Source organism: Mesoplodon mirus (assembly GCF_964341445.2).
Source record: "Mesoplodon mirus genome assembly, chromosome: 5".
NCBI classification, from domain to species: Eukaryota; Metazoa; Chordata; class Mammalia; order Artiodactyla; family Ziphiidae; genus Mesoplodon; species Mesoplodon mirus.
The window spans coordinates 154,390,624-154,404,602 of NC_138980.1; the positions used below are offsets into that span (position 1 = coordinate 154,390,624).

General features: G+C 40.7%; 1 protein-coding gene across 4 annotated transcripts in view; it reads right to left on the bottom strand.

Annotated features, from left to right (window-relative positions):
- Positions 1–1,798: 1,798 nt before the first annotated feature.
- The window catches only part of SLC1A3 (solute carrier family 1 member 3), a gene marked incomplete at both ends in the record, with an annotated part of 71,485 nt that continues 59,304 nt past the window's right edge, over positions 1,799–13,979 (bottom strand). For 2 of the 4 annotated variants that reach the window (XM_082621736.1, XM_082621735.1), the window contains 6 exons: positions 1,799–2,003; positions 3,829–3,963; positions 7,132–7,326; positions 7,878–8,111; positions 10,608–10,900; positions 13,665–13,707. In XM_082621736.1, coding sequence (XP_082477862.1) covers positions 1,799–2,003; positions 3,829–3,963; positions 7,132–7,326; positions 7,878–8,111; positions 10,608–10,900; positions 13,665–13,707 — 1,105 coding nt within the window. The remainder of the gene's footprint in view (positions 2,004–3,828; positions 3,964–7,131; positions 7,327–7,877; positions 8,112–10,607; positions 10,901–13,664; positions 13,708–13,979) is intronic. The other 2 variants (XM_082621737.1, XM_082621738.1) reach the window with 2 other exon arrangements.

Sequence of the window (13,979 nt, forward strand, 5' to 3'; positions counted from 1 at the left end):
TAAAAATATCTCTAATTGTATATCAGAGGATGTATGTCTAGATTTTCAATCTGTTAGCATAATTAAGTCCATTCCTCACCATTTTCAGTCAGAAACTCAAACACAGCTGGTATTGTCTGACAGCTCCCACTTCACATAATGACTGGATATTCCTTAGAGGGTAAAAAAATAATCTCCTCTAAACCTGGTAGCTGCCTTGCCTGAAACTAATACCCCTAGTGTTTTTTTTTTTTTTTTTTCTTTTGTCTTGGAACCACACTGACATGACTTCATACTGATTCATCTTCTACGGTTTCTCTCAGGGACGCAAACCAAACCAAACCAAACCCCACTTCAGCTGAAGGTTTTAAATGATTTGGTGAATGGAGTTCCAACACAAAGAAATATCTTGTTTTTCTCATTCTGAGAACTTCTGATGATAGTCAAAAACCTTTTCAAATAAGAGACCACCCTCCCGGTTCATGGACCTCTAGTGGAGAGAGAGTTCATTCATTTGACTTCTTTAAAACATATAAGAAGTGACCTTATATTTTGATCTGCGGACTTCTTTAAGGAATGATTTTTGAACTGAAAAGAAAAAGTGTTTCAGGTTAAAAAAAAAAAAAGAAACTCTCCTTTTAAAAAAAACCTTCCTTAAAGATGACTTATAATCTTGGTGTTTTAAAATCCTCTCTTTATAATGTCAACCATGCTCCGTTCTTTCCTGGCGATCTTTAGTGTTCCATAGTAAGACCGTGAGCACCCTTGCCAAGTTGCTAGTCTTACGTTTTATTTTCTAGAAGTCTATGGTCAGTTGAGGAGTGGTGGGAAATATCCTTCCCAGAGTAGTCCCTTTAGTTTGTGAAGAGCAGGAAAGAAGGGAATACTTCCCCTGTTGGGAAGAACTAAGCAGAGTTTCGTGAACAATTCCACTCCTGGAAGGGCCTCCAGCCAGGTGACTTGTGTAACTGACATTTTGGACACAGGACCTGGTAAACCACACAGCCATCCTGCCCCCACTTAGAAATGTTCATTCCCAATAAATGTCTATTCTGAAAGTCCCATGCTCCATGGAATGATACTTGCTACAGGATGTTCTTTGGGGAAATGGAGGGCAGGCTCTTTTATGGTGCCACAGGATGTTTGGGTGAGAATCGACCATAAAGGCATCTAAGGAACTCGCTCATTTTACAGATGGGAACACTGAAGTCTAGAGATGAGATGTAACTTGCCCATGGCCACATGGAAATTTCACTTTCTGCGCCTCCTCACAGCTGTGCTGGGTGTGTATTTGTATTGTCCTGCTACTAATAAAATAAGGACACAAATCATAAGAGAAAGGAAAAAAAAATCCTTGTAATGTCCAACCGATAACCCACTGCTGATCAAGTTGTTTTGCTTTGATACTAAAACTGAATTGAATTCTGAAGGATTTTTAAATTCTGAAAGTTGATTTAAAACCATGTTTTTAGCCTAGTATTTGTTTTGACTCTTTAATTTGTAAGAACTATCACATTTACAGGATTGCGTGCCACATAAACTTGTAAGATCTGATCAAGACTATTTGTGATCTCAGTACCTTATTAGATAAGACTAACATGAAATGACTTAAAATTTTCAAACATGGGATGAAAACTATACATTTTGGCCACTGCAAAATCCCCCCTTGTTTTTGGATGAATACTTCCCAATCCTATCAGGGCAGAGAGGAAAAGGGAGGTAAAGGGCTGACTGGAGAAAATGAGTTGAAGTGAGATGGAAACATTGTATAATGGTTTTCAAACACCTGGTGCTCAAGGAAGCATTTCTTTGTGTTAGTCTACATCTTGGTCTCACTATCAATGGATTTCTCAATTTCGCTTTCCTGGGCAATCAGCTGATATGGTTTCTTCATTTCATTCTCTTCAATCACTGAGTTACCCATTTCGACGTCCCGGTTCTTCAGTTCATGTCGTGACAAGTGTTCAACAATGCCGGCTCCCAGGGAGTCTCCCAGCACGTTGGTGGTGGTACGAAGACGGTCCCTGGGGAAGGGAGGGGTGGAAGGAAGAGCGAGGCTCCTGTGAACATCACGGGATTTCAGCTCATGTTTTGAAGCAGCTGGCTCAGTCACTGGGGGCATCTCTTAAAATTCTGCTTGGTGTAGCCACCCACTGCGTCATTCCATAACAGACACATAACATTCAAAATCGTAGTTACTCATATATATCCTTATAATTAATAACTTATATAACTTATAACTAAGGATATATATTAGTATTAATTTTCAGTTACAAATTAGAGTACCAACAGTAGGAATGACCCTCCCCTTTCTCCTTTTATTTAAAATTTTTCTTTGGTTCTCTTTCCTACCACTCACTTTCCTTTTACCAGAAGGTCTCAGAAGTGTGATCTAGAGACCACTGGGTGCCCCTGAGGCAAAGCCAATTTTCATAATAATGCTAAGATGTTATTTGCCCTTTTCCCTCTCATCTTCTCATGAATGTCTGTCTAGTGGAGTTTTTCGAACAAACAACACAACCCCAAAGATAACACGACAGACTGAATGCAGAAGCAGTTAGTCTTGTATTAAGCTAGACATTAAGGAGATTTGCAAAAATGTAAAATGGTATCATTCTTTTCCCTAAATTTTTGGTTTGGAAAATATTTTTCCATAAAAATGTTATATATGTTAACATGTAATGAATGGATTATTGTAACCTTTAAATGAATTTAACATTTAAAAAATGCCTAAGTTTTTCTAACATGATAAATATTGATAGATATGACCCACACAGATAAAAGCTTTGGGGGTCGTCAATTTTTAAGTGTAAAGGGGTTGTGAGACTAAAAAGTTTGAGAACCACAGCTTTATACTATAAAAGTCTTCATATGAGTCAAGTAGTGACTGTGGGCCAGACAGTGAGCTGAATACTTTCCATGTATCAATGCATTTAATCCTCACAGCACCACCGGGAGGTAGACAACATTATTATCTTCATTCTGCAGAGAAGGAAAGTAGGGTGGCTGGGTAACCTGGCCGGTGTCACACAGGGGCAGGACACAAACCCAGATCCAAGTGACCGTGGAACTCATGCTCTCAATTAATTATCTCCCTCCCACTTATTTTGCCTTGAGAACACTGAGCTTTTTGTGGTCATTAGATCTACCTCATGGAGTCTATGTAGACTCCAACACCTACTGTGTCCTTCTAGGCTGTCGCCTTGGGCATCCTGGGGAGCAATTGTAAATGGAAGGAAAAGAAAAGAGGCAGAGAATGTTAGCTGGAAGGGTGAGGGGAAAAGGGCAGAGGGGTGGGCCCTAGAGGTTAGGGTCTGAGGGTGCTTTTCTTGAAACTTTCCCCAGAGCCAAAAATCAATTCCACTTAATGACGCCAGCTCTCTTCCCACTGTCTGCACAGCTGCCCCACTCGCTGTTGGGGTCAGATGGGAACATCTGCACTGTATTACGCCATTGGAATGGGAAGCACAAGAAGAAAGCCTGTGCCAGCCTGGGAGGCCCGCTCTTCGGTCCCAGCCACCATGGGGATGTGTTGTGCAATTCAGAAATGGCTTTGCTGATTTATGTTGGCTTTGTAGACAACGGATTTCCCAATCCCCGAATGGTTTTATAGAGTGAGAAGAGTAGCAGCCAGATGTGCCCCGCAGGCTGATAAGGGAGAGTGTGCGTGGCGCCTGGGGCTTGGTGGCCAGATAACGGCAGGGATCAGGCAGGGAGGACAATTTAATTACAGGCCAAGCCTCCCCTCTTCATGGAGCCCTTTGGCAGGGGCACCAGGCTGCCTGGTGCCCTAGGATGACAGAGGAGAGCCCCACGACAGCAAGCCGAATGTAGTCCGAGCGTACTCACAGGAACCAGTCCACTGCGATGATGAGCGTGATGTCGTCGGTGGGCAGGCCCACAGATGTCAGCACGATGACCATGGTGACCAGGCCCGCCTGAGGAATCCCAGCTGCCCCGATACTGGCAGCCGTGGCTGTGATACTGTTAGAAGAAGTCCCCAAACAGAAAACATTTGTTTAAATCTGCCCAGATAGAGAGCAGACCCTGTAAAACATGCACAGGGGAGATGTCTGACTTGCCAAGTTAACATAAGAAGATGTGCTTTAGAAAACTGTAAGTGAGATGGTATAAAACCCATTGAGATAATAATCATATTAACTAATATTTATCAAATGCCTATTATGTGCCTCCTGATTTGTTAAGCATGGCTTACCTCATTTGTTTCTCACAACAACCCTTAGGAAGTTGGTCCTGTTCTTACAGCTGTTTCTAAATGAGGAAACTTGTGCCTATATACGTTTTCACGTACCTGGAAGTATTTTGTAAGGTATAAAATACTGTACAGTTACAATTTGTTTCTAATAATTCCCCTATCCAAGCAGAGGATTGTAAAGATACTGAACTTGTATGGTTACTGTGGTCAGAAAATTTATTAATTCAAAAACAAAATGATTTATGAACAAGGTTCTCTAGCATTAGCAATATATATATATATTTTTTGCGGTACGCGGGCCTCTCACTGTTGTGGAGCACAGGCTCCAGACGCGCAGGCTCAGCGGCCATGGCTCACAGGCCCAGCTGCTCCGCAGCATGTGGGATCTTCCCAGACTGGGGCACAAACCCGTGTCCCTTGCATCGGCAGGCAGACTCTCAACCACTGCGCCACCAGGGAAGCCCTAGTAATACTTTTTATGGAGGCAGTATGAACCTCATTTGTAAGGCACATAACCCGTCTGGGACTCAGTTTGTTAAATATCTATTTGATAGGCTTATGTGAGAATGTGAAAATGTTTTTTGAATAATAAAGTATTACCTAGATATAAAGTGGTATTCATAAAGTAATAAGTCTGTGGAAGAGACTTCATGGTTCCCCCGCATTGTTCCCCTTGTATAGTACTAGAATGTTTAGCTGGTGTATGGCCGCCCACATTGAAACTATATTTCCCAGCCTCCCTTGGAGCTTAAACTAAGTTCTGGCCAATAAGACATATAGGTGAAAGTGATCAAGCAAATTGCAGGTTGTGCCATTCCTCCTCCTCCCACTGGCTAAAATTTGGAGGTGATGTTGAGCCATCCTGGACCACCTGGATGAGGGTGATACCCCGGGGATGATAGAACCACAAGTTTTGGTCCCTTACACTGTAGAACACCTACCAGCCTGGAGGGCTTTGTGGAGCGGAGCTGCTCCACATGAGAGAGAAGTACAGTTCTATCTTGTTGAAGTCACTGTAATTATTATTATTTTTAACTCTGACACACGCAACTGAAACTTTTTCATAACTCAGGGCTTTTCAACCAGTATGTCAAGGTATGCCCGAGAATAGGTTATAGTGAACTGAGATATTGAGCTCCCAGCCCCAGTTTAGCTAGACTGGGCCTAGGGCTCCCAGAACCTCCAGGTCCGTCACCTCTGGCCATGATCAGCCCCATCTTTTTTATCCCAATGCATTCTACAACTATTATCACTTCCCAATAGTACAAAATATATATACAGAGTCTGACATAAATTATTTCTAAATAAACATATATAGACATACACACACAAATGTGAGGGAATTGAAAGAGATTTAAAAAGACTAAAGTGACACAAAAACCAAATACAAGCCATAAACCTGGATTTGATCTTAGTCTGGGGAAAAAGCTATACAAGATATTTTGAAACAACTGGGGAAATGTGAATATAGGATGGATATTCCAGAAGTGTTTTTAAGAATCTTACTATTGTGGTTATGTAGGAAACTATCTTTATTCTTAGGTGATGCATGCTGAACTATGTACAATGAAGTGTCATGAAGGCGGGGTGGAGGTGGGAAAGAAGCAAAAATGGCAAAATGTTAACAATTGTTGGTTCTAGGTAGAAGATGTGTGTTGTAATATTCTTTCAACTTTCCTATGTATAAGACAGTGTAAGACAATTTATAATAAAAATGTGAAAAAACAGATTTATTTTGATTTCCAAATTAAATTGTTAATAATAATTAAAACACACACACACACACACACACACACACACACTAAAGAGTAGGGTCTGATCTGGATTGTGAGATTTTGTCTCCATTATACTCATTGGTCTGTTGTGCACAATGACTTTCATTAAGCAAAAAGAAGGGACGATATTCACATGTGCACCTGGATATGCCTGGACTGTCTCCAGAAGGATACAAAAGAAACTAGCAGGCAACAGTAGTTGCCTCTGGAGAAGGAAACTAAGAGATTAGCGGAAGGTAGGAGAGGGAAAATTACCTTTCACTAGACAGCTCAAATAATAGTTAAAAAATAGGGCTTCCCTGGTGGCGCAGTGGTTGAGGGTCCGCCTGCCAATGCAGGGGACACGGGTTCGTGCCCCGGTCCGGGAAGATCCCACATGCCGCGGAGTGGCTAGGTCCGTGAGCCATGGCCACTGAGCCTGCGCGTCTGGAGCCTGTGCTCCGCAACGGGAGAGGCCACAACAGTGAGAGGCCCGTGTACCGCAAAAAAAAAAAAAAAAAAAAAAAATTAAAAAATAGTCCACAAAAGGAAAATTCTCAACCTATTTGTCAGTGTGCTCTGTCATATATACTGCCTAAAAATTAACCCAAGAGAAAATGTTAATTCTGTTTTTCAAATGTATTTTTATTTTCTAATTTTTTCAATAAAAGCTAATAAATAATAAAAGGTAAAATTTCAATGCCTTTTATTGAAGTTTAACATTTTTTAAAAAGAGAAATATCCATACTATGTATTCTACAGATTTTAAAAAGAAAGAGCTGGATATGTTTATAGATGGTATACGGATGAGTAAATCAGTCAAGTGGCAAGCAGTATGTATGGTATGATTCCATCAATTTAAAAAAAAGTGTGTATGGTATGTCTGTGCATTGGAAAAGGTCTTTGTACACCAAACAGTAACCCTGGTCACCTATAGAAAGATGAGGAGTCATGGTGGCAGACAAGTTTCACTTTTTACTTTATACATTTCTGTATTATTAGAAATTCATTATTAATAAATATGCACATCTGTAGTTAAAGAAAATAAAAATCTCTAAATATCAAAAATAACACTATTCCTATGAAGGGTCCCCTCTCCCAGTTTCTTCACTCAAGCCCTGATCACCGGCTCATCACTTAAAGTCGTTCTTAAGAAAAGGTCGTATAGAATGTTCCTTGTACCTGATTGTAATAATCTGTCCAAAGTTCAGGTCGAAGTTGTTAACTTGAGCAATGAAAATGGCAGCCAAAGCCTCATAGAGGGCAGTCCCATCCATGTTAATGGTGGCCCCTACTGGGAGCACGAATCTGGTGACACGTTTGTCCACGCCATTGTTCTCTTCCAGGCACTTGAAGGTGATGGGTAGGGTGGCAGAGCTGAGCACAGTAAAACAGGACATGTCAGCTGACCATCCTGACCGTTCAGACTGTGCCTGTCCGTTTTGGTATTTTGGACAGAGAGTTCCTTCCTTTCCCATATCCTAAGTGAAAGGGAACTAAGTCAGCACTAGTATGAATAGGGGAACAGGGCTAGGGACAGAGGGTTCCCTCACTGGGTCATTTGGCAGCTCCCCTGCTTCTGGGTTCCTCTGTGATGCATCACTTGTGATTACTCCCCACCCCCCAACAAGAGCCTGTGCCAATGCTCGGCCATCTCTCCCTTAGGCAAATGGCAACTGGATGAGGAAGATGAGAACGGGCAGGAAAGGATAGCTGATTTCCATTTTGTCCCCTGAAAGGGTATATAGCCAGCTAGTCTTTGAATCCCAACTAGGTCTGACTAGCACTGGAGTAAAAAAGCCAATTCCTATGTCTGGACATTTAAAACCTGGAAAAACACACCCCCGCCCCTCAGTCTGAAGGTTCTGGTTCAAAGTAAAGTTTGAGATACATTTTCTGATAGAAATAAGCCACGAATATATGCGTACCTGGAGGAGGTTCCCAGAGCCGTGATGAGTGCTTGCAGCAACCCGCCGATGAAAACCCAGGGGTTTTTCCGTGTTACCAAGAAGTAGAGGAGGGGAAGGACAATGACCGCATGGATGAGTAAGCCCACGATGACTGTCACTGTGTACATGGCAAGCTGCCCGCCAATGACTCCCATGTCTTCCATCTCAACAATTTTCCCTGCAATCAGGAAGAGGATGCCCAGAGGGGCGTACCTATGTAGAAGCAACACACGCACAGTTGGAAGTCTGATTTCCAACAAGCTATTCCACAGAAATTACCAAGTGATAAGAAAAAGTCAGAGAGTTGACTTCCAAACTTTTCTGCGCAGAATACTATGAGGACTTGCAGAAACTGTGAACTTCTTTCTTTTCTTTTTTAAAATATAAATTTAAATATAACTAGTGCATAATTAGGCTTTCCTCTCAGAATTTCTCTAGGTCACAATTCTTTTTTTCTCCTAAACCAGGAAAAAAAGGTAGGTTCAGAGGTTTTGCAACTCACCTCTTTTTTTCCTAAATAACTGTCATTTCACCACACCTGGGTCACTTTGGGGGTCCTCAGATGCCCCCCCCCGCCCCATCCTGCTGTCTCCTGCTCCCTTGCTAAGTACTCTGAACAGTCAGAATCCACCGAACCAATATCCAGACTTCTGGGAGCATTTCCCACATCGGAGCCTGACTCCCAAGCTAAAGCAAGATGCACACGGTGGCATTTCAGTGTTTTAGATTTGCAGACAGCTCTCTTAATCAAGGACAACTTTTATTAGTTTTTCCCATATTACACACTACTTACAATATTACTTAGTATTAATCTTTTTTTATTTAAGTAAATGTACTCTAAGAGGAAATTGTATGTTACAATGCAAATGAAAAACTAGCACCATTTGCCGTAAGTAGAAGGCAATCATAAAATAAATTCAGAGCTATCAAATTTAATAACATGCATGTTTGTGCCACCACCATCAGGTTATGGGTGTTCTAGTTAAGTAATTATTACCCACAGGCTGCTACTGCCATTTGTGATCTTTCGCCTGTAGACTCGAGAGAATGAACAACGGAGACATGAAATGTCTTGTACACACTGAATCAAGGCCCCACTCTCTTTGTCCGATGTGTGCTATAAACTACAACCCAACTCACATTACCCAAAACAGAGAAGCTGATCACCCTTCAGGAGAAGGGTCTGCTGGGAACTGTGGAGGACTTATTTCATATTGAAAAATACAATGGTTCTTTTAAAAGTCCTTTAAAAATACAGGCCAGGAAATTATAAGAGTACCTGTTTTCAGAAATGTAATAACTCAATGTTGAATGTGCAGGCAAATGTACAGCTAGAAAAGCTACATGTGAGGTTCATTCAGCAGCCTTGAATAGGCGTCTTTCATAAAAGAGGTGAAAGGTGGAGGCATTTTAATAATATGAAGATAAATGTCCACTTTCAGCTCTGCCAAGATTTCCAAGGAGGGCCCCAGCATTTCAGTGGGGACTCCTGGGGAGATGACATTCTGATCATCTTTGTGCTCCCAAGTTCATATCCATCTTGAACAAACTCCTGAAAAATGGATTTCTCTGGGCTTTGGGGGCAATAAAGACAAAGAATATTTTTAATCAGGATGGTGAGGGCTTTTCTTAGAAATGGATGTTTTCCTGCCTCAGGTGCCAAGAGGGAGTCTGGATTTAAAACAAAGGAAAAAGGGAAAGCAACCCTCACAGGAGGCTTAAACCAATCACAGGGTTCTCTCCCTGCTGGGGAGAGTTTACTTTCCAAGGTCAATGTTCCTCTGTGGATTTATTCTTTTCCTTTGTCTCCTGCTCTCAACTTTCTTTGAAGGAAGTTGTGTTATAAATTGTGGCTTGTCCTTCTATAATACTTCCCATGAGTCCTTCAGGCTTGACACAGAGTGGCCATTTACACTTCTTTCTTAGGACTGAAATGGAGGAGAGGAGAGCTCGGTTTTTCTGATGGTCTAGGGGCTTTTCCCTCTCCTGGGAATGCTCTTCTCTCAGTACTTTGTATGGCTAGCTGATCACCCACCTCCTCAGACACCTTTCCATCCCATCCAAGGCAAATTTTAAGTCTCTGCCCCAGTCACTTTTTATCACATCACATCATATTACGTGAAAGAAAACCTCATGTTTTATTTTATTATTTTATTTTTCCATAGCACTTGTGACTAAAGCACATGGATGATTTGTTTGTTTGTTGAAGAATGTAAGGTCCACACAAGGTCCTACTGTATAGCACAGGGAACTATATTCAATATCTTGTCATAAACTGTAATGGAAAAGATTTTTAAAAAAGAGAATGAAAGATCCAGACATCCTTGTCTGTCTTCTTCATTGCTATATCCATAGTACCTGGCATTAAATGCTTAGTATACAGGAGACAATCAATAAATAGGAGACAATCAATAGGAGAATGAATAACTAATTAGTTATCAAATGGAGGCATGAGGAATGGTATCCCATCAGTGCTGGAGTAAGAGAGTTGACACCTTTCAAAAACAAGGAAGCAAACTTATGCAGACAGGCTTGCAGATATGTTCAAGGCCACTACCAGCCCAGAAAGTTACTGATTTTCTTGTGCTTACCCGAATGAGATCATTGCAATTGGCCATCCTGCCTGGTGGCATCTTCCTCAGTACAGAACACAAGTTGATGGCAATAAGCATCTTCTAGATAACATACATAGCAAATGGAAATACATACCACATTATCACCGCTACCAATCTCATGATGGCTTCGTTAAGAGAATCAAAGAACTCTCTCAGGGCCTGGCCCTGCTCCTTCATGTTTCCAATCACAAATCCGAAGCACATGGAGAAGACAACTAGTCCCAGGGCATTGACCCCATTCACAGACCCTGGCACTGGGACTAACTCCTCTGTGATCCTCGTCAGAGTCTCCATGGCCTCTGACACATTATTTATCACGGCACCCACAAGTGTTTCATTGGACTGGATGGGCACTTTAAAGCTTCTCTTCTCATAGTTGGTTTTAAACTTAAAAAGAAAAGGCACAACAGGGATTAAAGGTAATTTTTGCTTTCTTCTTTTGTACTTTTTGCTCGGATTTTCTATAATGATATACATTACCCCAAATTCAGAGAAAAGCATTATACAAAATATCTATCTACCCTGTCTGTCTATCTATCTATTTATCTTCTATCTATTTACTTATCATCTATCTAATCTGAGACAAACCTCTACTACTTCCTCGGCACAGACAAACACACACACACACTCAAATACACAACAAACCATAATAGGAAAGAGGTTGAAGATGGAGTAAGCAGATACGTGTGCTTCTGCTTTTTTCTGAAACCCTAATAAAATGACTATAAATTCAAATATTCACAATAATCCCTTTACCCTCTATGGGTTCATGTTAGGGGATCATGGACAAATCACCTAACACCCCCTTGCTCATGTTCCACAGCTGTGAAACAGGGATAACTGTGCTGGTCTACCTCACAGTGTTGTTGTAATGGTCAAATTAAACAGAATATATGAGAACATCTGGTACATTTTAAAGCACTATACTAATGTTGGCTAGTGGTGCTCAATAACAAAGCCCTTCAGGGACTAGACTTAGTTGGAGACTTCGGTGAATATTAAACAATTTAAAATTCCCCAAACAGCATTCTTCAAAGTATTCCTGATAGTATTAGTTCTTAAGAATACTTGCGTGAATAATAGTTGAGGTTGACAACCCAGTTCTCAAGTCTATAGAAGAGTCTCCTCTTATTCAAGAGATGGTCTTTTCCCCATAGCTTCTGCATAGATGCCCCAGACAGAAAATGCTGAGTGTATTACTGTGGCCATTTGAAACAATTAAGCCCATCTCTCTATGAGTTTAACGAGAGCAGAATTTCTGGCCTTCACATTGACGGGAGTAAAGCACTGGAGAGAGTAATAATCTATGGATGTTGACTGGATCTAGAGTCTAGGTGAAGAAAGCACAGCTGTACATGAAGTGCTGGGCCATTTCTCTACCAAGAGTAAATAGGAGACTTTTTTGTCCAGTGGGAAAGCACTATTCCCAAACAAGGACATGGCCAGCTGTCAATACTGTAGACATATTCCCTAAGCAATCAGTGGCACTGCTTGTAATTTTAACAAAGAAACTGACACCTTTCTGTCAGTCAGCTCTCAAATCTCTATTCTACTGGGGTGCTTATGCATTTTATGGATTGTCTAGGGTGACTTTTCAATCCCAATTAGCCTTTCCTACGCCTCCAACTCTTTCCCCTTAGACACAGTTTGCAGCCTACACAGAAATTGCAACCTCATTTGCATTCTGATCTAAGACAAATAGATCTGGGATGATACATTTGCTTCCCTTTCAAAATCCTGTAAATGCAATCCAAAACCAAATACAATAAATCTTCATGACTCAGCACTTTTCCCAGCATTGCTAGAAATCAGCATTTTTGATGTCAACCAGTGCCAGCTGACTAACTGGAATAGTCAGCTCCATGGTGCTGGGGTTGGCTGGTTGGGTTAAAAGGGGTTTATTATTTATGATTACAGTTGTTTTGAATAAAGAGAGCTAGATTTTGCCCTCGTGGGTTTTTTTTTTTTTAATACAGAAGGAATTCTGTTTGAATTTTGCAGTGCGCACATGCATTACCTATTAAAAATGGTCAATACAAATTTTAAAAAGGGAAAAAAGCAAAGAGTATAAAACTTGGTCCTCCATGAGTTCGAAGTTTGATTTTGTTTGTTTTATAGATCCCAAGCACAAGGGTTAGGGAATTATAACAAGGGTGAAGTGACACCATCTGGAGAAATGTTTGGGAGCTATTATTTAACAACTAGAATGTCTAATTGTTTCCCTTTTAATATCTTGGGCAACAAAGCTTTTTTGTTCAGGTGATGTTAGAATGAACTTTACTAATTTTATCCCCTAATAGTAAAATGTATTTGTGTCTTCAACACAGAGAGCCAAGAGTTGTTTGGATTTGGGGCTAAAGGGAACTGGATTTCACTATGGCTTCCTGCTAGGTGTCTCATCAGCCTGGATACCCCTTCCCAGGAAGCAGAACAGAATGCAGAAGCAGAAAGAGGATGGAATTTGAAATCAACACAATGAATTTGAATTCAGGTCTGCCATTTACTACTTGTGAAATCTCACACCTACTACATAACCTCTCTGACTTATCATAGATAAGTTTTCTCATCAATGAAATGAAGGCAATGATACCCATCATATTTATGTGAAGAGTAAATATAACATTAGTGCTTGGTACAGAGGGGACATTCAATACATGATGGTGGCAGTGCTTTCTGATGTGGTTCTTCCTTTAGAATCTCTAAGGCCCTTAGTAGACTTTTAAAAAAACAACCCATTGATTTTTAAAATCAAACCCAGAAACTTGAATAATCTCCCTAATCTTTAAAGCAAACTGTAAATATATCTTATACTGGAGTTTGCTTGCTTGGTGAGCTTTTGTTTATGGGCTGCGGGGGAGAGGAGAGAGAGTCTCCTGATTAGCCTTCTTAATAATTAACAGAGACTTAATGAGTCATTTGTATGCAAGACATACAGTGTCTGGCAACTAATAAAGCCTTCAGTACAGGGAAGACCACCGCCCCCCCTCTCCCAATTCCCCCAGAAAACTCTAGTGCTTTCCATCCGCTTGGCAAGAGAAGTGTTTCTTACTACAGAGAAATGGGAAAAAATTAAATTAAATTAAAAAGAGAACCCTACTCTGTTTGGTATACCAAAGAGGAATTTTAAAGGAGAATTAGTGGCTGTGTTTACCTGTTTAAAGCAAGCTTCCACCAGATTTGGAGGGAACATATTCCTGCAAAGAAAATAATGGTCACTTGAAAAATTCCTAAATAATAAATTAGTTCCTTAAATACTTTTTCATTGTGTCTAAGGTAAAGATTGCACTGAAATAAGCAGCAAATGGAAAAAGAGAAAGATTTTGGTGGATCTTATGAAATGGGACATAGGTCATCCCTCAGTGTGGCCCATGTAGTTCATATTTTTCAAGGAAGTCCCAAATTCAACTCATCTGTCCTTTTGTCTGGGATTTTTTATTCCAACATCAAACCCTGCTCCTAGGAAAAA